We start from the raw sequence: 22593 nt of genomic DNA, 5'->3' as shown, positions 1-22593 counted from the left end.
TATAAATGTGCTTATGATGCATTACATGCATGACCTTCATTGAAAGTGTTACCAAAATGTCTTTACTGCTCTTAATTTGGTGGAGAAAGAGCACATTGGTGGATTTGCCATGAACTACATTTGGTGTGTGCTGAACTGGAAGGCAGCTTGTCGGTAGGAACACAGAAAGGTCAACAGGAGGCTGTTTGAGCCTCACTGCCTCCTTTCTCGAGTCGACTGACACATTTTCATCTGTAGATGATGCAAACCTCACCTACTGCTTCCTCTGCAGCGTCTCAATGCAAACGTGTCTGAGGAACTTATAGAATCAAAATGGGAAATGAAACTGCTAGAAAAAGGACAGTGAGTCAGATACAAGAAAGAAACATATGTATATTTACATCTCTTGATTTCAGACTCCATGGATACTTCATAATTATTCATAAGCTTGTTGTGATCCGTGTCTCGTGTCCACCTGAAAGAAGTCTCGTTGCTTTTACTTATTACTTTATGGGCAACAGTCTATATTCTACTCACTTATGACACACAGATCTGTGGAGTCCATGTTTACTGTTACTTTTGTCAAACTGCATGATCAACTTTTAATACTGTTAAAGGGTCTTGGTCACAAAATACCAAAGAAAATAAGAAATGATTCATTTAGCCTAATTAAATTGTATTTTGATAGTTGATTTAGTTTTTATAGTTTATTCCAGCTTATTTTCTGTTGCTATCATTTTGCTACTATTAAAAGAAAAAGTAAACCATGACAGAGATGGACTTTCCAGGGAATATACAGCAACTGCTAGTAATTTATTTTGAGTTCCTTTTGACTTTTTTTGGTCATATTTCTGATCACTGCCAACACATTGTTGGAGGGCCTGCTCTCTCTACGGGCCCCAGGACAACGGCCCTGCCTATATTTCCACCCCTGCTACGCTTCCAGTGTTTTCATCGAATGCTTTCAGATGTCTTGGTAGAAAGGTAACTTGTCATTTTTCTTCCTTCCGGTTGCAGATAATAGATGAACACCTTATACGGGTAAAGAAATGCTGTTTGCTCTCACATCCTCTTTTTTTCTAAGAGCTGTGTCATGCTTACCATCATTCATGACTCAGTCGGGACGTTACACTTCACCCTCAAAATCACTAAATTACTCAAATGATGCTCTTAGAGTCACAGAAGAATGTCTTTCTAATCACCTAATAATTTAAGATTTTTCATTTCATGTATTAATCTGGACTGTTCAGAATCATGCTGCAATGTTTGCATTGTACCCTATACTGTAAGATTATTTCAGTTATTGTTATGAAGGCACAATAGGTCCAATAAGTAATGTCAGATTTATATTATTTACTTCCAATAATGAAAGTATAGCTGATAGATTATCGACCGATAACTTGCCTTAATTGACAAGTGCAACACACGCTAGGTGGAGGTACGCACCTTCAGAGTGGAGTTGGACCAAAGAAGAAGAAGACTTTTTTCTTGCTTTGAATGTGATGTCAGTTAGATTTGGTTTGGTCAGAGCTATCACATATTAAAGCATTTTGAAAAAAAAAATGTGTTATTGGTTTACTGAAAAAATAAATCAAATGAGAAGTAGGGTAATTTTTTCATAGACTTCCATTCAATCAGACTTCTTTTTGCAACCAGAGGAGTCGCCCCCTGGTGGCAGGTAGAGAGAATGCAAGTTTTCCTCAGTCAGCCTTAGGGAATGAGATTAAACAAAATGGTCTGATCAGTCTGATCATCAGGCGATGCTCATGTTAGCAGAACACGGTCAATCTAATCTCTTCACACCACACTAATATGTAAGACTCTTCCCCCTAATTTGAATTTCACTGTTACTTATTTAGTGACTAACTTTAAATGTGAGACAAAGATAATCCATTAAAGATCATTCTGTTTCTTTACAAACATAAATTTCTTGACTGGTTAGTCAAGAAATTATTCCTATAATTCTTCTGTAGTTTTCCTGTTTCTATGTGCTGAATGAAAAACACAACTTGTGTAAGGAGAGGAAGTGAAAAGCAACCGAAAGCTGAACATACAAACGTGAACAAGTTCCATGTAATAATAATATTATAATAAAAATATAATGCTTTTTTGGGAAAAAATATTATGTTTTTACCCAGGGATATAACACACATACCACACTCTTTACATTTGAGGCGGTTTCTCGTATCCATCTTTTGTTGCGCTGAAACCGTTGATTGCCTTTTTTGTTCATACACACTAATTTGCTTTTGTCTGATGTCTGATCGAGCCTATTCATAATTGGTTGTCATAATGTCATTACATGATTTACTTACAGTGATATTATTTATTTTATGTACCATTTCGGACACTGTTAACATTGTGATTACTTGGGGTAAATATCCTACATGTAAGTGTAAAAAGAGTACTCCCTCTCTCACGGTGTTCATATATATTTTTTCTAAGTACTTGAATTTTATGGTAAATTTGAATAGGAAATAAAGAAATGAATATATCTATAGCTCAGTCATCATTAGATGAGATATTTAAAAATGTACTCTTGTTATTGTCTCTTGTGTGCACTTTGTGTTGTATGTCATTGTTTCTCTCTTTTTTTTGGTTTCTTTTTTAAATGTTATTTTTATCTGTTGATTCTTTATATAATAGTAGTCTATCTATTGTGTTGTAGCAGCATTTCCACCATTGTTGAGGGACTTTTACATATTTATAGGAAAATCAACTATATTAAAACAAATAAATGTGATAGATATGAATAACAAAATACCACATCCACCACCACACTGACGCGACTCTATCACCTCCACCCCACTAGGGGGAGCTACAATTATATTGTGTGTGTGTGTGTGTGTGTGTGTGTGTGTTTGAAATCCTCAATAGACCATAAGAAGAAGTGGACTAAACACCGCTGCATTCTGGGATATGAATTATAATGGCGGTTAAAGAGCAGGCATGTCATGCTCTTACACTGTGTTTACTTTTTGCACTTCTGCTCCAACCGTGTCGGACGTTTGCCGAAGAGTTGCAGTGGGATAAGAATGGCTACGTGTTGTACTGCCCGTGCATGGGTAATTCACTCTTTGTGGCTGCTGCTTAGATTTTGTTTTCTGTTGTATGAGAAGATCAAAGCTAGCAATTCCAAGACTTCCCTAATTCATAAATTAAGATTGGAGTTATTATCGGCTGAATATGAATCCAGAACTACGTAGAACTTTTCTAGGAGTTCAGTGTGTAGGAACCTATGATAATAAAATAACCTAGAGAACATCCGAACACGTCAGAGGCGGTGTAACAGTAGCTAGTTAGCAGCTAACAGCTAACTGAGTGGAATGAAAGACGAGCTGGGAAGTAGTAGAACACTAGTTGTGTGTCCCAATTCAGCGGCCGTCCTTCTTTCTTAGGACTCGGGCTGCGCTGGTCCCGAGAAGATCGAACCGAGCGGTCTTCTCCGAAATGAGGCGGTCTAGTCTACAGAGGATTTCCTGTTTGCGTCACAAGCTGTTCCCGCCCTCACCTTTTGCCGTTCCCGTCGCATAGCAACCAGCTGCGGTTGATGAGAGAGAGAGAGAGCGTAGAAGAGGTAACTAACGATAAGATGGAGATAGAGAGCATATATTCTGATGGAGGAAATGCTTCATAGATTTCAGACTGAGAGGGTTTATTCTGCTACGTCTCCTCCTGCAGATCCACTTTGGATCCTCCAAAACTGGAAAACAAGGCAGCATATCTTGGCTGCGTTTGAAGGACTTCCTTTGAAATGGAACAGCCTTGTCACATTTGGTCTTGAAATTCAGTCTCTGAAGATTGGGCCTGCTGAATTGGGACACAGCTACTAACAATTACAGCTGAAGTTACTATTACGGCTGTAGCTACTAACTAATTCAGCTGTAGCTACTAATTAATACAGCTGTTGTTATAGTAATGTTACATCCTGGTACCCAGCACACAGAGAGACCTGTTGTTATAGTAACGTTACATCCTGGTACCCAGCACACAGAGAGACCTGTTTTTATAGTAACGTTACATCCTGGTACCCAACACACAGAGAGACCTGTTGTTATAGTAACATTACATCCTGGTACCCAGCACACAGAGAGACCTGTTGTTATAGTAACGTTACATCCTGGTACCCAGCACACAGAGAGACCTGTTGTTATAGTAACGTTACATCCTGGTACCCAACACACAGAGACCTGTTGTTATAGTAACGTTACATCCTGGTACCCAACACACAGAGAGACCTGTTGTTATAGTAACGTTACATCCTGGTACTGAACACACAGAGAGACCTGTTGTTATAGTAACGTTACATCCTGGTACCCAACACACAGAGACCTGTTGTTATAGTAACGTTACATCCTGGTACCCAACACACAGAGAGACCTGTTGTTATAGTAACGTTAAATCCTGGTACCCAACACACAGAGACCTGTTGTTATAGTAACGTTACATCCTGGTACCCAACACACAGAGAGACCTGTTGTTATAGTAACGTTACATCCTGGTACCCAACACACAGAGAGACCTGTTGTTATAGTAACGTTACATCCTGGTACCCAGCACACAGAGAGACCTGTTGTTATAGTAACGTTACATCCTGGTACCCAACACACAGAGACCTGTTGTTATAGTAACGTTACATCCTGGTACCCAACACACAGAGAGACCTGTTGTTATAGTAACGTTACATCCTGGTACCCAACACACAGAGAGCGCCACTTGCCTGACTTTAAAGTGTGTAGGATTTGTTTGATATGACAAATGTGAATTTCTTCTCGTGCAAAATTATCTTTTAAATTGGCAAACATTCAGTTAAAATGGAATCAAAACACTTTTTTTCTCACCATGGACGGGCATACATTTTTTTCTGAAATATGGTCCCATACTGAACACCAAAGGGTGGACCCAGTCTTGTATGCGTAACTCAACAATCCCTCCACTCACTCAAGTTTGCAATTGTTGTCATGAGAAGCAGTATACTGTTGAATATTAGAGCATTAAGTGCCTGATGTTATTGTTCAGGTCGCTTTGGAAACCAGGCAGATCACTTCCTGGGATCTCTGGCCTTTGCAAAGATGCTGAACCGAACCCTGGCAGTCCCTCCCTGGATAGTGTACCGCCACCACACAGCCCCCTACACCAATGTGAGTACAGGCAGTGAGCTATGAGCGGCCGACTCTGACAGCCTATTGAATATCATGTAGATAGATCGAGTCAGTGTTACAACAGCCAGGTCACATGAATGAATATGAAAATGTTCCCTGTAATGGAGGCTCCGGGCTGAGAGCCCAGACAGGGTAGGGTAGTCAGACAGTATTAAGAGACAGAATAACACCTTATTACTATAGGATATGTTGACAATAACAAAAATTAGAATATCACCGGCCGTATCATTGGACCCTGAATAGGAGTGCTCTGTTTTGTTCTTTTCTGCTCTGTTCAGGTCCATGTTCCCTACAGTGAGTTCTTCCAGCTGGAGGCCTTGCCAGCCTACCACCGTGTGGTCAGTTTGGAGGACTTCATGGACAAGCTGGCTCCTAAATACTGGCCCCCAAGCCAGAGGAAAGCCTACTGTTTTGAGACTGCTGCACAGCGGAGTGCAGACAAGAAATCCTGCCCCATGAAGGTGACTCCCAGAGTAGATAGTTTGATTGATGAGTGTAGCTACAATGAAGTATGATCTACTCATTATATTGGGTTTCCGATTGTCTGTGAATGTGTATTTGACTTGGGTCGTTTCACGGTACAGCAGGGAATTTAGAAATCCTGATGGCACATTAATGTGATGTGTTGTAGTGACCGGCAGACTCCACCAGAGGTCGTCTCGATAGTGCAATGGGAAACTGAGCACAAAAAGATGGATGCTGTTTCCAAATTGACTTCCCTTTACTCCGACACTCCACCGCCCCTATGAGCTTTGCTGCCGCTGCCATTTTGAAGTGTTACATTAAGCCAGTTTTAATGTTTTGTGTTAAATGTCCTGTATATTTCCTGTTGTATATTGCCACATTATGATCAGGTCGCTAGTGCATGTGCAGCCACCATTCAGCTGATATTAATTCTAAATAGTTTGATCACATCGCTGCGGTGTGTCCTGTCTGAACAGCTCAATTAGTTAATATATAGACGGAAATTAACCGAGAGACGGACTTGTGTAACTGGACCAAAACTCACCATTGACATCCCTAGTTAGTGATTTTATTTACCTGCTGGTCTTGAAGGAGGGGGCATTTACCGTGTACCCCAGTGGATGTCAGGAAGGCGTATAAAAGGAAATACCACCCAAGCCCAGTGTGCAGCAGTTCTTCTTCCTGATAGATTTGAAATTGTAATTAAAGGTGAAAGTAAAGAAGCATGAGCTTTATTTGAAAGCAGATGCAGTTTTATCGTCAATGAATGATGGTGATTGCAAGTGAAAAGAGGATATATTGCTACCCTCTACATACACGCGCTCCTAACTATGATGCTCATGTTTCATTGGTATAAATGGATGGTTCTCATTATTTTTCAGGACGGGAACCCATTCGGTCCATTCTGGGACTACGCCGGTGTGGAATTTGACGCGTCTGTCCTGTTTGGTGGTATTTCTTTTAGTGCCCACCACCAACCTCAGTGGATGAAGAAGTGAGTACATGTTTGAGCAGACCTGTACTGCAGACTCATTCAGGGTTATTACAGAAGACATAAAACATAAAGTATATGTTGTCCTCATCAGGATCGTCACTGGCTTAAACAATGACTGATTTCTGAGTTTTCATTTTCTGTAGGTTTGTTTTAATGACTAAGGCAGTGCCTCCTCTGGAGTTGTCAAAGGGATAGTTTGTCTGTTTGTCACAACTCCATATGCTGTAGTAAATCACTGACTATGGAGAAGAATCTTATACAACCACACTTCAAAACATCCAAACTATCCCCCATAGATCAATTATTTACTGGGCCAATGTGCGTCCCCTGTTTGAATAGGTTCCCTCCCTCTGAGCACCCTGTCCTGGCGCTGCCTGGGGCTCCTGCCCAGTTCCCAGTGATAGAGGAGCATGTGGGCCTGCAGCGCTATGTGGTGTGGTCAGACAAGATGGTAAAGGAGGGAGAGAAGCACATCGCTACCTTGCTGACCAGGCCATACGTTGGCATGCATTTGAGGATTGGCATTGACTGGGTGAGATATTCTTCACAATTTATGAGCCAGGGTTTGGACTGTTTTTTGCATACACATGCTCACATACAGATCACTTATCTGTTCAGACGTGGACATCATGCAACGATTCATCCATTAATTGCCAACTATATTGTTAATGCATTATTGGTTTGAGTGTGAGTCAAAGTTTTCTGATTCCAGCTTCTTAAATGTGACTATTTTCTGGTTTCTTTACTCCTCCGTGGCAGCTAACTAACTATCTTTGAATTGTGGAAAAATAAGACATTTGAGGATGTCCTCTTGAACTATAGGAAACACTTCATAGCCCAAACGACTAATCGAGAAAAGGATTGACGATGGAAATAAACTGACATCACGTTTCTGTTCTCACAACTAATCAGTCTGTACACCTGCATATTCACATCATTGGTTTTTGTTTTTTTTTCCAAATCCTACCAGTTGTTTAGCAATATCTCCTTCATGAAGAAGCATGCACTATATTATTGTGAAAACATACTTTAATCAAATCTTTTACCTTTGCAAAAGGTCACTGTGTTATCTGTTCCACCAGCATGTAGAAATACAATTGTTTTGGCTACCCAGGATGTGCTCACCAAGCTAGTGAGGGACTCATGAAAACCACAGAAAGAAATGACAACACCGAGCCTGCCACTCCCTGTGCTATTCATCATCTAGTTGCATCTAAATGCATTTGTTAATCCCCCCTTACAGCAAAATGCCTGCAAAATGCTGAAGAGTGGTGAGGCAGGGTCTCACTTCATGGCCTCTCCTCAGTGTGTTGGCTACAACCGCCAGACAGCCTTGCCTCTCACCATGACCATGTGCCTCCCTGACCTGGCAGAGATCCGCAGGGCTGTCAAGCTGTGGGTGAAGAAGACCTCCGCCCGCTCCGTCTACATCGCCACTGACTCTGAATCCCACAGTAGGGAGATTGAAAAGCTCCTCAAGGGCAAGGTGGGTTTGAAAAGCCTCTGTGATGCATTCACAAGCACATCATGAGTCACCTCTGCTTGATATACAGCCCCATTGGTTTCTGCCATGACCTTAAATGTAACCTGAAGTACTAGCTATGTTTTGACTGGCTTGCCTGTCGCACTATTTGGAAAACAGTCTTTATCATAATTATCTAATTTTTTTACATGGTTTACAGATGCACTTTGATTGTAAACATGCCTTAACTAATAAGAGCTGAAGTCAGAAACCAGCTCTTAATATACACCGTGTAATAGAATCTAGAATTGATTTTCTTCTGGCCCGTAAAGTGTTGTTCCCACCAAGCAGTTTTGTAGAATAGTCAAACATTGAGAAAGCCCTTGGTTACTGTTACAATATTGTATTTCTCCACTCTGCTTTTCAGGTGAAAGTTGTGAGTCTTCAACCAGACTCAGCCCAGATGGACCTGTACATCTTAGGCCAAGCTGACCACTTCATCGGCAACTGTGTCTCCTCCTTTTCTGCCTTTGTGAAGAGAGAACGGAGCATCAATGGCCTTCCGTCCTCCTTTTTTGGCATGGACAAGCCTGGGGTATTAAATGATAAAGAAGAACTCTGAGCACTAAAGTCACATGGTTGTCCCCTGGATGCTAACGCTAGACGATTGCCATGAGGAGGCAAGGGTGCATGCTAAAGGCAGCATTATTTATATGGGACGTGATGGTCCTTGAAGGCCTATTTTACAGTGGCTTTTACTCTGCGAGGAAGGCTGAAGGGCTTATAAAGTATGATGTAGCAGGTGTTAGCAATAGTGTTCTGTGTGGGAAATGCTATGATATGGACACTTTATTTTTGTCTGTTCTCTGCTTGAACATTCAGTATTTTTATGTTCCCAAGATTTGAGTACTTATTCTACTTGTTATAGCCATAGACTACTGCCATGGTCTGCGGCTGCAACCATGTTTTGCAGTCCAGACATGTTAGCAGGACCTAGTGACCTCAGTGAACCCTGGAAAAGACTGAAGTGCCAGCGATCATGTTCTCTCTCTTTTGCCTGCTTCTCTTTCTCTCCCCACCTTTTCAAGCCTTTTTCCAGCTTGCTGTATCCTTTCCTGTCTGCCCTTCATTCCAAGGAGAGCACAGTAACCGATCCTCCTGTACATACTAATTATAGGGAGGAAAAATGAGACCGTCTTTCCACCTCTCAATTTACCAGGACCAGAACTGATGAAATGTGTGGAACCCTGTACAGAATGTTGTGGGGACAGTCGTGTTATTGAGTGCATGTGAACAAATGTTTCAGGGAAGTTTAAGGGAGATAAAAGAGTAGATTTGCACATGTTGATTGTCAATTGATTAAATGCAAGTGGGGTGAAAGCAGTGAATGATTTTGAAGTGGAATGTTTATACAATGTTTTTTACCAATAAAGTGATGCACACTCATTTTTAAAGAACCAACAGCCTGTTTACCTCCCTGACTAGAAGCTTATCTGTGAGTACAGTTGAATCAGCTGATATACTAAGCTATGTTGGACAAGCGCTTTGAGACATGGTTGCCAGATTTGCCAGGATACCTTGCACTTGTATTCTTCATAATGCATGTATTTGGCCCCGCCACGTCATTTATTTACAATTGACGTGTAAACTGCATTGACCGCTTCGCAGTAATAAATATGCTGACTCACAATAACATGTTTTATATCGGGTAATATTTGTACACACATCTGTTTGGGGGGGATACAGTCCTGTAGCCTGGCAACTTTCTAACCGGGACCGTTGTGGGATGAGCAACGGCTAACGGCTGACTGGGAGTTCTGGATTAGCTAACGTTCGCCACTGGTAAATCTTTTTACGACCTTTCTGTGTGCCAGGTGGACAGCTGCGTTTGCATTGGATGGGTTTCTGTGTGAGTTTTAATTTTGCATGGCGATGTGTTGTATTGATTTACGCCCTTGCTGCTAGCATTAGCCAGGTAACGTTAACGCTCCCGGACTTGTAGCGTAGGTAACCGGTGTGTTTGTGGTTGCTAGGCCGGTTTTGTGGGCTCTCTACGGGCTGCATTTTGCATAGGCTAACGTTCGTTAGCTGACCCGCTACTTTGACGAATCATTGGTATTGGTAAGCTTTGCTATGAATCAAGCTTCTGTAAAACCACGGTTTATTGCCACGCTATGGCTGACAGGGTGCTCGCAACGGCTGTCACATTATAACGCCGACCATCCTCGAGAGTAGAAGTTTGTAGTTTCCTGTTAACAGGCTACAATTAGCTAGCGTGAGTGGCATCCCGGTGTGTTATCTAACACCTAGCTTAGCTACAACGGTGTGTAACTTAACATCCTGGCAAGTAACCAATTCTATTTAATATGAATCTAACATTTTGGGGGGGATCTGCCGTTGGTGTGTTCACATACACGTAGTTATCAATACGAGGGAATATAGAACTGCAGGTGTCAGTCAGGCTAGCTAGCTTACGCTGTTTCATCGTCAACAGCTTTGTATTACATTGAGCCTAACTGTGTCCTTCAGTTTGTATGTAAAGCTACGTGTGACACATTAACCATCAACGTCGTTGCAGGTTGGTACTAAACAGGCATTGGACGATAAGAAAATATCATGTCAGGATTATCCTGGCCAAAATAGTCCTATTGTAGTCATATATTATCACAGATATTAAAATCTCACTTGTCTACAATGATTGCAATATGTATATTTTTTGAAGTCGCTAGTGACAATATTCACGATTATCCCGATGGAATTTCACCACGATCCATTTATTGTTTTGTTTGTTTTTTAAAATCCCAATCCACAATCAGTTCCTATATAGTCCCACCCCTAGTACTAATCATTGAATGTCTCTTCTCCCACAGTTTCTGATGTGGGCGCTTGTATTGGTGAACTGTTCCTGAAGCTGCACTTGGAAGACAGAGCATACACAGTGCCAATCCGTGTGGGTTGGCATCCGCTCTGCAACATGTCCAAGAGCAAGAGCCACGAGTCGGTCAAGGTTGTGGTCCGTTGTCGCCCTATGAATGAAAAAGAGCGGGCGGCCAAGTTTCAAAAAATGGTCTCTGTCGATGTCAAATTAGGCCAAATTCTTGTCAGGAACCCCAGGGAGGCTTCAGCCAACGAACTCCCCAAAGTCTTCACTTTTGATTCAGTTTACGACTGGAACTCCAAACAAATAGATTTGTACGATGAAACCTTCAGGCCCCTGGTGGATTCAGTTCTATTGGGGTTCAACGGGACCATTTTTGCCTATGGGCAGACCGGTACAGGGAAAACATACACTATGGAGGGAGTGAGAAATGATCCAGAGAGGAGAGGGGTGATCCCTAACTCCTTTGAGCATATCTTCACTCACATTTCAAGGTCCCAAAATCAGCAATACCTGGTGAGAGCATCATACCTAGAAATTTACCAAGAAGAGATCAAAGACTTGCTCTCCAAAGACCAGACACGCCGTCTGGAGCTCAGGGAGAGGCCTGACACGGGTGTGTATGTTAAAGACCTTTCCTCATTTGTCACCAAGAGTGTGCATGAAATCGAACACGTCATGAATGTGGGCAACCAGAACCGTTCAGTGGGTTCCACTAACATGAATGAACACAGCTCCCGTTCTCACGCCATCTTTGTCATCACCGTTGAATGCAGTGAGTTGGGTGTAGATGGCGAGAACCATATCAGAGTTGGCAAACTGAACCTGGTGGATTTAGCCGGTAGTGAAAGGCAGACCAAGACTGGTGCTCAGGGGGAGAGGCTTAAAGAAGCCACAAAGATCAATCTGTCGCTTTCGGCTCTGGGGAACGTCATATCGGCTCTGGTGGATGGCAGGAGCAGCCACATCCCCTACCGAGATTCCAAACTCACCCGTCTGCTGCAGGACTCTCTGGGGGGCAATGCCCGTACGGTCATGGTTGCCAACATTGGGCCGGCATCCTACAATGTGGAGGAGACCTTGACAACGCTGCGTTATTCCAACAGAGCTAAGAACATCAAAAATAAACCACGCATCAACGAGGACCCCAAAGACGCCCTGCTCAGGGAGTTTCAGGAGGAGATCGCCAGGCTGAAGGATCAGCTGCAAAAGCGCTCAGGAAAGAAGAAAAGGAGGAAGCAGAGGAAGAGGGCCGGGGAGGGTAGCGATGGTGAGGAGCTGGAGGAAGGAGAGACGGAGGACGACGATGAGGATGGAGACGACAAAGGGGATTACTGGCGGGAGCAGCAGGAGAAGCTGGAGAGAGAGAGAAAGGCTATCATGGAGGATCACAGTCTGGTGGCTGAGGAGAAAGTTCTGCTGCTTAAAGAGAAAGAGAAGAAAATGGAAGATTTGAAGAGGGAGAGGGACGCCGCAGAGATGCTTGCAGCCAAAGTGAAGGTAAGTCAATTGTGCCAGACTGGGTGTGTTTTCTGTGTGGGTATGTATGTGGATATTTGATTTGAGGTACAGGCTGAAATTTCACATTCTGTTTCATTGCATTCAACAAATGCACACAGAAGACCAGTGGATCTTCTCATAAGTTGATAGACCATGTTGTTCTTGTTAACTTTTGAATAATCCAAATGGTGAAATATATTAAGAGTCCGTTGCAAATGCTTTTCTCCCCAGTGAGGCTTGAAGGGGTTTCATCCCCCTCCTTTTTTCCTTCTCAATGCAGGCGATGGAGAGTAAGCTGCTCGTCGGAGGGAAGAACATCGTGGATCACACCAATGAGCAACAGAGAATGCTCGAGCTGAAGAGGCAGGAAATCGCTGAACAGGTAAGAGATGACAAATGAACTGTCAAAGGTCAATAAACATGGTAACTGGCACGGCGGTGTAGTGGTTAGCACCCTCTCACCCTCGCCCTTCACTGCTGTCTCCTTGTCGGCCATTAATTTCTGATGTTGGCCATTATTACACCAGGCGTCTCCTCCCTTTTTTTCTTCTCAGAGTTGATTTGACAAATCGTCCATCGGCAATATCAGACATAATTTTTGTCCTTTAATAACGTTTGTTGATAAAACAACTTTTGTGTGTCGTTAGAATGTGCTCCACTAAACTAAGCCTGTGTTGCTGTGTTGGTCTTATTTGTCATTTTGATAGATTGTAAAACAATATGCTGTCACAAACACAAAGGTAGCTCTGCTGTTTGTTTCAAAATAATAAGTAAAATAATCACATCATGATCTGACACAAGGGACTTTTATAATAGAGCCTATCCATTTTCCAAAATATTTAATATTTGTTTTGATTATTTTCCTTCCGAATTTAAATTCTATATTAATCATATATGCGTATATGTGGCAGTCATATTCTAATATCACTTTTTACAGATACACTATATTGATGTACTGTGTGTGTGTGTGTGTGTGTGTGTGTGTGTGTGTGTGTGTGTTTCCAGAAACGGCGAGAGCGAGAGATGCAGCAGCAGATGGACTGTCGTGAAGAAGAGACTCTGGAGCTGAAGGAGACCTATAGTTCTCTGCAGCAGGAGGTCGACATCAAAACCAAGAAGCTGAAAAAGGTAGCGGCTGCTGTCTCTCCTGTCCTCCATCCACACATGACACCGGTTTCTGCATCCGTCTCCAGTCCTGGCAGCTGTTATCAATGAATATAAAATACATACAAATAAGTTGAGAACATAACTGTGCATTTGATCAGGTGTGAATGCATCAGTATTTTAGGAGTGAGCCTTTATTTATCTGGTGATACAATGCTTTGGCAGTCAGTAGGTAGTATTTTATCTCTGGGAAGAATACACTATTGCTGTTTGTCTATTTGGATTGCTCCTCATGAGGAAAGTCAGATCTCTAAAAGTGTTCGCACCGAAGACGCCTCGCATTACTTTGACTGCATGGTCATTTGTGTTTCTTTGCATCACTCCCGTTGGACACACTAGAGAGGAGGCGGGGCTTACCTGCATTTAGACACCAACAAGGCTTCATCAATGGCTGAAATAACCACTATTGCTGCTTTTACATGTTGTGAAGTCATCTAGACATAAATACAGCAGAGACCTTGTTGTTTGGACCACAGACAGTCTCTGGTTCTCCACATAGTCTGGTCTGGTCTCTGGACTAATGTGAGCTACTATTTAGACCTCTGGGGGACCACAGACAGTCTCTGGTTCTCCTGGTCTGGTCTCTGGACTAATGTGAGCTACTATCTAGACCTCTGGGGGACCACAGACAGTCTCTGGTTCTCCACATAGTCTGGTCTGGTCTCTGGACTAATGTGAGCTACTATTTAGACCTCTGGGGGACCACAGACAGTCTCTGGTTCTCCTGGTCTGGTCTCTGGACTAATGTGCGCTACTATCATAGACCTCTGGAGGACCACAGACAGTCTCTGGTTTCTCCACATAGTCTGGTCTGGTCTCTGGACTAATGTGAGCTACTATCTAGACCTCTGGGGGACCACAGACAGTCTCTGGTTCTCCACATAGTCTGGTCTGGTCTCTGGACTAATGTGAGATACTATCATAGACCTCTGGTGGACCAGGGGAGATGACATTTGTTTCCTCCATTTCTGATTCAACAGCGTCACTATTTCAACAAAGCAAATTTTGAATATTCACCTCATTTGCGCCACCTACTGCCAATTTGCATCTTTGCATTGACTCACATATGCAATCGTGCCACATGAATTGGTATGAACACAGCATGAGGCTGAATATTCTGAAAGTGCTTTCCTCATGGTCAGTTTCCTCTCTCCTTCTCCAGCTGTTTGCCAAGCTGCAGGCCGTGAAAGCAGAAATCCACGACATCCAGGAGGCGCACATCAACGAGCGCCAGGCCCTGGAACAGTCCCAGAACGAGCTCACCAGGGACCTCAAACTCAAGTACGGACCCTGATTATCATACTGTTGGCCTGGCAGGAAGACACTGAGCAAAGGATACTTCCAATCGAAATGCATTCGTTTGATGGTTGTCCTGAGCAACATGTCACACGAATCACTAGATTTCAATTCCGTGACTGTTTTCATGAGCTTGTGTGAGACTGTGTTGTTTTATAAGTATTTTCCATGAGAGTGAAGCGTTTTGCGTGCTGCTTCTGTATTGCTTAGTGCCCTGAAAGAGGCGTTGAGTGGGAAAAAATCCAGCTCTTATCTTTGGGCCACCGGTTTGGAGAAACAGACAGGACAGGAGCTAGGATGCTAAGCAATGTAGAGCTGGGGACCTTGAGCCATCTAATAAAGGCCCATCTAAAGAAATCATCATTAGTTTAGATCATTTTCACAACTTGACCTTGCTTTCAAACAGCTGTTGAACAGTCCTGTCTGACGGGGAACGGAAACCAAAGCCACGAGACTCCTTTAGATAGAAACAGTAAAGTACCATTGCGGAACACAGAAGTTGCGGTTCTACCACTGCCTCCCCTGGTGAGTTAGTTAGCTTTATCGTGTGACTTTGTCCAACTAATCCTTTAAAAGGCCAAAGTCACACTAAAACACAAAGAAACCAACCGAGCAGGAGACAAACAACTCTTGTGTTCTGGTGAACCGTTAAAATGACTATTTTCGTCAAAGGAGTCTTGTGACTTGGAAGTGAGCTTAGATAAGGGCTTCAGTTTCCTGTCAGAAAGGCTGTCTGACACAAAGTGGTGTTGAATGGTTTTTGGTTTCTTAAATCTGTTCACAGTAGTACATTGCTTTAGTCCAGTGCTGCTACTCCTGTCTGTTTCTCTAAACTCCATCTACTGCAGTCATACACTGACTATGGAGAAGCACCTCACACATCCAAACTGTCCCCTGAAACACTGATACTACCCCTTAAATACTTTGCAAGCAATGCTTAATGAAACGGGTTCTGTCCCTGTCTAACTGCTTGTTTGTCTTTCAGGCACCTGATCATTGAGAACTTCATTCCCTTAGAGGAGAAGAACAAAATCGTGAACAGGGCCTACTTTGATGAGGAGGATGAATACTGGAAAACGAAGCCCATCACTCGTATCGAGGAGTAAGTCATCATGCCTTTTCTGCAGCTTTTAAAAGGAGGATTAACAACTTTTATCATCAGATGGATATGGTCGGGTTTAATTAACATGTTTCCAGGTGGTGTTGTCTGATTCTGTAGCTGTGTTGTGAAACGTACGTTGTTAATATTCAATAGAGAACGTGTGTATCATATATAATACATCCTGCATTCCATCAGTGTGTCTTCTTGCCTGATTGGTTTGTAGCTCACAAAAGAACATGTTGGCCAGTTGTGTCACTCAGAGCGATTTTAAGAGCAGGCTAATGAGTATTGAAAGTGTTTCCTTTCAGGATCAATGTGTCTTCTGATTGGCCTTTACAGAGACCAGCGATCACACTATTTATAACGGCTATGGACAGAAAATGATTGATGTCCGGTGAATGGCAGCACTTTGAAAGCTAATGATTCAGTCTAAAGGCTTTTTCACGCTGGGATGAAACAAAAGTCCACACAGGGACTACAGACAGAAATAAGGTAGTGGCTAAATCTGGAACAGATCTAGATCTCTAAATACACTTACCTGTTCTTGTTTGTTGATGAAATGCTCCCTGATATAGATACATTTGATTAACTAAACTGAAATGCAGAATAATTGTTGACGATTTATTGCATTCAAACTTTTCATACCAAGACTGATGTGAATAATGCACTAAAAGTGAAATGTGTGACACAGTCATCCTTGTTTTTACTGTAATAAACCCACACTCAACTCTGGAGACGGACTCATTAGTCAAAGTGCAATACTGTGTAGAAAAGAAACAATGTGTTTTCCTCTTGGTGGCACTAAATATTGTAACGATGGTAAATGCTGAGCTTCGTTGCGCTGGTTTTCATCAGTCATGACTGGACAGAGTCTAAATGTGTTTATCATATCTGTGTGTTCCTTTATGCCATTTATGGCTGTTAACACATTGATGGTCAGTTTATAATACATGGGCTCAATGGATTCCTCAAGTAAAGACAATGAACCCATTTGCTTCCACTGTTGGTAATAATATAATAACAATAAGAATTGATGTAATGCCTGACTTTGTCTTCATGTTCATTGTCTTCATAATTTTTTATTTTGTTAGTCAAAGAGGACATTATTTTGCATATGTGTGATGATTCACGATTGTGTGGGTGGGCTCGGGTACGTTACAGCAGTTACATTTCCAAACCACAGAGCGGAGTATTTAACCCTGAAGTGGTGTTTACAGGTTATAATCGTACCTATATAATACTCAGTCTAGTGTTATGTCCTCTAGTAATGATCGGTGAAGGCATCATTTACACACTGACTCATTCTTGATGTGACTGTTTTCAGTGACCATCAGATGATGACCAGGCCTTTGTCTGCGGTCGGCTACAGGAGGCCTCTCAGTCAGCACGCTCGCATGGCCATGATGATGAGGCCCGATATGAGATACAAAGTAAGCTGCACATCCTGCTCAGGGTTCATTCACAGTGTAAATATGACTTCTGATCAAATGGTCTTCATTGCAAACACATGGCCATGTACCTGGATGGTGGAGTCTGTCTCAGATATGTGCGTCGGCTCTGTTCCTCGCAGGCTGAAAACATCATGATGCTGGACATGGACCTGCCGGCTCGCACCACTAAGGAGTATCAGGAGCCGGTTATCGCCCCAAAGGTGGCGGCAGCTCTGGAGAACGCTCTTCGGGATGAGGATGAGATCCAGGTAGATGCCTCTGGCTTTCACACCAGCTTGGGATCAACCTCGCCTGCCACTGCCAGCCTCAAGAAACCAAAGTCTGGGTAAGGCAAACTTCCCTTCAGATGTCAAGACCAGAAGTTAAATCCATTTTCAAGTGGCATATACCGTGGCTAGGCTGGTGTTAGAACTGACCCTTCGCTAAGTCCCGCCCCCGAATGCAGTCTGGCCATCATAGTGAAGCATCTCAGCAGCATCCGACAGCTATCCGGCTCTGTGTGTAGTCTCTGGCTCTAGTCCTGGTTCAACGCTGTGTAACAGTGGTACTTGGAAGGAGAGAAACGTTTCTAAAACATTACATTTGTAACTATTAAAACTGTGGTGCTAATATTAGCACATCATTAACTAGCATTAGTGCTTCTATGCTACACTAGTGGCTGAAGGTGACATTAAATGGCTTGAAACACGGATTGAAACAGTGATTAATGAATAGATTGAATTTCCTGCGATGCCAGAGCCCTGGTCCCCAGTTTTTTAAAACATCATGCCAAGTTGTAAGACTATATAAAAATGTTCTATCTACTGGCATGTCAGCTGATACAGATATATCTGCAATAGGCTAATATTGGCTGATGAAATCGGCCAATCGGCTCTAGTCTCTAGATCATTCAGACACATTGTTGACGCACCTTTTCTGTTTAGGCGTTGATGCATGCGTGAGTGTGGCTAGATGGCTTGCTTCCATGCCTTCTTTGTTTCTCTCTTTTGATTCAAAATAAATGTGACAAAACGGCAGTAACTCATGTTGGATATTCCAATCCATTTATTAAAAAAACAAAAACAAAGAACTTTTCTCAAAACCAAATAAAACTCAAAAACAATATACCTCAGTGTACGCGCCGGGCCTCATTACTGGCACACTTAAATCAGTTCCGGTGGCCAGGCCCTACCCACAGTGCCACCCTGGTCACACAGTGAAATAACTCCAACACACATGTTGACCAATCGCTCTCTCAGTGCAGTTAGTGACAGCATGGGCTCTAGCTCTGACAACTCTGTGTGTGTGTGTGTATGTGTGTGTGTGGGGGGGGGGGGCTTAGCAAACAGTGTTATGGGTAATAAATCAAGAGAGAAGTAGAGTCATTAATATAAAACCACAGAATGTGAAGCCTCACCTTCTTTTGCTGTTATTCCTGCTATATGTATGAACCCTCTGACGTTGCTCTCCGTCACTCAGTCGACCAAGAACAGGCAAGAAGTCCAGCACCCCGAGCTCTCCGTTCAGCCCCTCAAGTCCAGGATCCCCGCTTTACCCACAATGCCGCGGCCTGGTGCACAAGTGACAGCTTCTACAACTATCACCACCAACTTCTCTTGTGCACCTTTTCACTTTGGGACTCAACTTTGAGAGAATGTGTTTAATTTTGTTTATTTGTCGAGATGACGGAACATTGGATTCCACAGAGAAACGTTTAATGCTGCTTAGTAGGTTTTAACTGTAACCACGCCACTATTTAAAGGTTTGTTGAAAGCCTTCATCATCGGAGAGGGAGTCAGGACATCACATGCAGACAGCAGCCACACATGAAGCCTCGCATCGCTTTGTATATATATGTGTGTGTGTGTGTCTTTACGTCGAACATTTGGGTTCATATCAAACTGTGCTGGGTTTTTGTTCCATTGTTGGAGTAATGTTGTTAGAATGGAGATTTCAAATCGGTCTCGTACGTGTTCTTTTGTGTCTTAAAGGAATCCTTCGACATTTTAGGAAGTTAATTTCCTTTTTTGCAAAGAGTTAGAGGAGAACAGCTGTCATGTGGCGTTGCTAAATATGAAGCTAGGAGGAAGTCAGTGCCGCCGGCTAACACATGTTTACAGTAAGCAACTCTCCTACAACCAAAACATGTCATTTTCAAGATTCTCTTGGTGGATAAAACAAAGGAGATCCAAGGTGTTCATTCTGAGTTGGTCGGTGGAGCGACCGGCCGGACTGCTTCTAGTCTTTATGGTGAGCTCAGCCAATCACAACTTCCTCAGATGTTGAACTATTCCTGTAACTCTGTATGAATGTAAACACACAGGCCAGACAGTGGAGCACACTACAGACGTGTCCTGTGTCACTGTTGCTGTATTCAGTAGATGCTGGTCTTCCTGGGGAGGGGAGGGGAGGGGGGTCTTCCTATGAGATGCTCAGCACACCACGACACCCACTATGGACACCTTCTAGGCTGCAGGACGTTGCGGGCGTCCACCAGACACGGGGGCAGATCAATGCCACCCTCGCCCCGGGTCACTTCAAAGATCCTGTCCTGGAATGTGCCTCGGATTCATCAGGGTTCCAAGGTGCCTTAACCTGTGTCCTTAATCTCTGCTCCTTTATCAGTGTGCACACGCATTCTTCTCTCTCGCTGTTGTTATTTTGAATGACTCATTCATTCCAGCAATGAGATTGTTGTTTAACATGCTCCTGACATTCCTGTGAGAATGGGCTGCATGGAGAGGCGGAGCATGTGGACACGGCACACAGCCACCTCTAGGTTTCTAGGTAAGGACCGCAGGAAGTCGAGGCATGCAGAGGTTTTTGTTTGTTTTACCTCATTTTCCTTTGAAGTGGTCTAAAAACTGGTTGGTCTAACAGAACACTACAACTTACAGCTCCTCACAGCGGTGTGGTGGTGCCACTAAACTCAGTCGAAACACTATGGACCTCTTCATCTGAATACACATCATTCCACATGGATTCCTCCAGATGAATAATATGCAGTCCTGCTGCCTCTCTGCTGCTCTCTGGTCCCCGTTCTAACTGTAAGGGGTGTGCTGTCCTCTCGCTGCTACTGTGTCGGGTTTTACAGCCCACTGTGACATTTCAACAGGCCTGGGTCAAACGGCAGCAGAGATCCTCTCACCAACACCAGATACATCCTGCAGGCGATTGTGTCGGTTGTTAAAACTTGAGACTTTAAAACAAAATCATTTCTGTTGCTGTTTGACCCATATCTGCATACCTTATGTATATGTAATAATATATCCTTGTTGATAGGCAAACCTCAGTCACTTTTGCAGATATATCAAAAACAATACAAAAAGGGGTTTCTGTATTGAAAAAATCTAACTTATAATCTTTCGTTTTTATATACAGATGTAGATATAATTTTGTATTCAGTTTTTTCTTTAAAATAGACTATTGTTTTATTTTTTGAGCTTCGTAATTGAATGTTTTTTTTTGTTGGCATCATACATGTACTACGTGTCTTCTTCTGTACTCGGCAGAGTACAGGCTTTGTTTTCTGTGTGTACTTAAACATGCTTTAGTCGATAAGTCCTCCATGGAGGATCAAACTGTTGCACATCGTCGATTTGTGGAAGTGTGAGAGTGATTATGGAAAGAAGAGCGCCACAGTCGAGTATTTACACGTTCACTGTACATTTAACGTCACCAACACAAACAATCTTTAGAGTAAGGCCTGATTGTTGTATTGCAATGCTGTATGCCTGCCGCATGATTTTTATCAAGCTTGAGTCAAACGCTTGGCTGTGTGAGTATTCATTCATAGGAGTTTGGTAAGGAAAATGTGAATTTGAATATGTTTGCATCTGTATCTCATAGCTACATCACTGGATCCAAAGTCCACGTCTGAGACTCTGGTGACCAAACTTTATGTGCTGTTTGTTTTTAGAGCCAAATGACGATTCTGCTGATGCACTCCTGTCTGTGGCTGGCCATGTCTTCACATGTTTAGATTCCTTTGATGATTAAAGACAATTCCATGTAAAGCAGTTAGGACGTCCTGTGTTTCTCTGGAAGTATGGTGTGTGTAATCGTGTTTCAGCCTTAATTCTTCCTCCGTTGGGTGGAGACAATTTTGAGTTGTGATGATTTTGAGTTGTGACATTTTGTTGAGACATGATCTTAATTTGCCTTACACCAATTGAGCCATTTAAGCACTTTGTTGAACTATGTTAGGCCCCAGAAAAACATTCCCAGGGTACACTGCAGGTTTCAAATATTTTATAAAAATGTTTTTTATGGAACTTTTATTTTTCTTTTATTAAAAGTTTCCATGTTATGTCACCCGCTGACTCAAATTGAATACAATAATTTACCACAGGGTACGCATCTCTTTATGAGGGATTCCAGTGCTTTTTTTACATTATAAATACTTTTATGGAAAATTAATGTTTTTTTTGTCATGGTAACAGATTTTCAGTACGTCATTCAGTAAGTATTATCATGACATCTATAGAAAAAAAGAGAAAATCTCACTTAAATGTATCTTTAACTGTTTTTTTTGTTTTTTTTTGCGTTTTCTCTCTGTTTTTCAAATTAATTACACTTAACGTTCTAATGAGTCTGTAACCATAACTGTGTTTTTGAAATAATTTAAGAGGCGCTGGATTATTTATTTTAACGTTTTTGTGTGTATTATTAACATGATATGAATATTTCAAGTAGCACGGTTATCATCAATACCAGCATATGGTGACACCCCTACTTACCTCATTCAAAAATGTATCACTACAACGTCTTTAGATGTGGATTCATATTTTTTTTTTTTTACAAGAGGTCAATGCAGCCATGTTGTTGCATGATGAGAAGATTTTGCCATGAATTTTGAGATAAATGCAGCATTTCAAATGTTAATAATCTAAGTGATATTCTGGGGGGGAAAAGTCACTTTTTTTTAGATTAAAATAGCAATTTAAAGGTAAAAAAAAAAAAGCAAGATTACAAGGTCATACATTTATGAGGAAAAAAAGGGAAATAGTTATAAAATAGCTTCGTAATTTTCTTTCCTTGTGTTATAAGAGTAGCATGAATGGCAGCAACAGCGAGAGGCTAGTTAGTAAGAGTTAATAGTTTAGCAATAAATGTACAGTGTAGGTCACACTTATCTGTGAATAAAGGCTTCCTCAAGAAC

General features: G+C 42.3%; 2 protein-coding genes across 4 annotated transcripts; both read left to right on the top strand.

The window, feature by feature from the left end:
• The first annotated feature begins 2899 nt into the window (after positions 1–2899).
• pofut1 (protein O-fucosyltransferase 1) lies at positions 2900–9753 on the top strand. Its single transcript, XM_084016126.1, has 7 exons — positions 2900–3044; positions 4999–5120; positions 5420–5602; positions 6488–6600; positions 6940–7132; positions 7844–8086; positions 8490–9753. The coding sequence occupies exons 1-7, from the start codon at positions 2909–2911 to the stop codon at positions 8682–8684; spliced, it is 1185 nt and encodes a 394-aa protein (XP_083872252.1). The 5' UTR covers positions 2900–2908; the 3' UTR covers positions 8685–9753.
• A 77-nt stretch (positions 9754–9830) lies between these two features.
• kif3b (kinesin family member 3B) lies at positions 9831–21897 on the top strand. Of its 3 annotated transcripts, XR_014597648.1 has the most exons (10): positions 9831–9904; positions 10933–12440; positions 12721–12822; positions 13446–13568; positions 14767–14885; positions 15886–16002; positions 17327–17432; positions 17573–17778; positions 18912–20017; positions 21352–21894. XR_014597648.1 is itself a non-coding variant. In XM_084016123.1 (9 exons), the coding sequence occupies exons 2-9, from the start codon at positions 11037–11039 to the stop codon at positions 19015–19017; spliced, it is 2283 nt and encodes a 760-aa protein (XP_083872249.1). In that variant the 5' UTR covers positions 9831–9904; positions 10933–11036; the 3' UTR covers positions 19018–21897. The 3 variants fall into 3 exon arrangements, 2 of the variants coding, with proteins under 2 accessions (XP_083872249.1, XP_083872250.1); XM_084016123.1 differs by having other exon boundaries at positions 18912–21897; XM_084016124.1 differs by having other exon boundaries at positions 9866–9971; positions 18912–21897.
• The last annotated feature ends 696 nt before the right edge of the window (positions 21898–22593 follow it).

The sequence above is a fragment of the Eutrigla gurnardus genome (genome assembly GCF_963514095.1).
Source record: "Eutrigla gurnardus genome assembly, chromosome: 8".
Taxonomy (NCBI): Eukaryota; Metazoa; Chordata; class Actinopteri; order Perciformes; family Triglidae; genus Eutrigla; species Eutrigla gurnardus.
The sequence above is the reverse complement of the archived record's forward strand: the minus strand, read 5'-3'. Positions and strand labels throughout refer to the sequence as shown.

Excerpts from the sequence above, each read along its gene's own strand:
- kif3b (XM_084016123.1), top strand. The coding sequence starts at position 11,037 with ATGTCCAAGAGCAAGAGCCACGAGTCGGTCAAGGTTGTGGTCCGTTGT. Across the intron at positions 14,886-15,885 it reads ACCAGGGACCTCAAACTCAA|GCACCTGATCATTGAGAACT; the intron begins GTACGGACCCTG and ends TTTGTCTTTCAG. Across the intron at positions 17,779-18,911 it reads CTCAAGAAACCAAAGTCTGG|TCGACCAAGAACAGGCAAGA; the intron begins GTAAGGCAAACT and ends TCCGTCACTCAG.
- pofut1 (XM_084016126.1), top strand. The coding sequence starts at position 2,909 with ATGGCGGTTAAAGAGCAGGCATGTCATGCTCTTACACTGTGTTTACTT. Across the intron at positions 5,121-5,419 it reads ACACAGCCCCCTACACCAAT|GTCCATGTTCCCTACAGTGA; the intron begins GTGAGTACAGGC and ends TGCTCTGTTCAG. Across the intron at positions 6,601-6,939 it reads CAACCTCAGTGGATGAAGAA|GTTCCCTCCCTCTGAGCACC; the intron begins GTGAGTACATGT and ends CTGTTTGAATAG.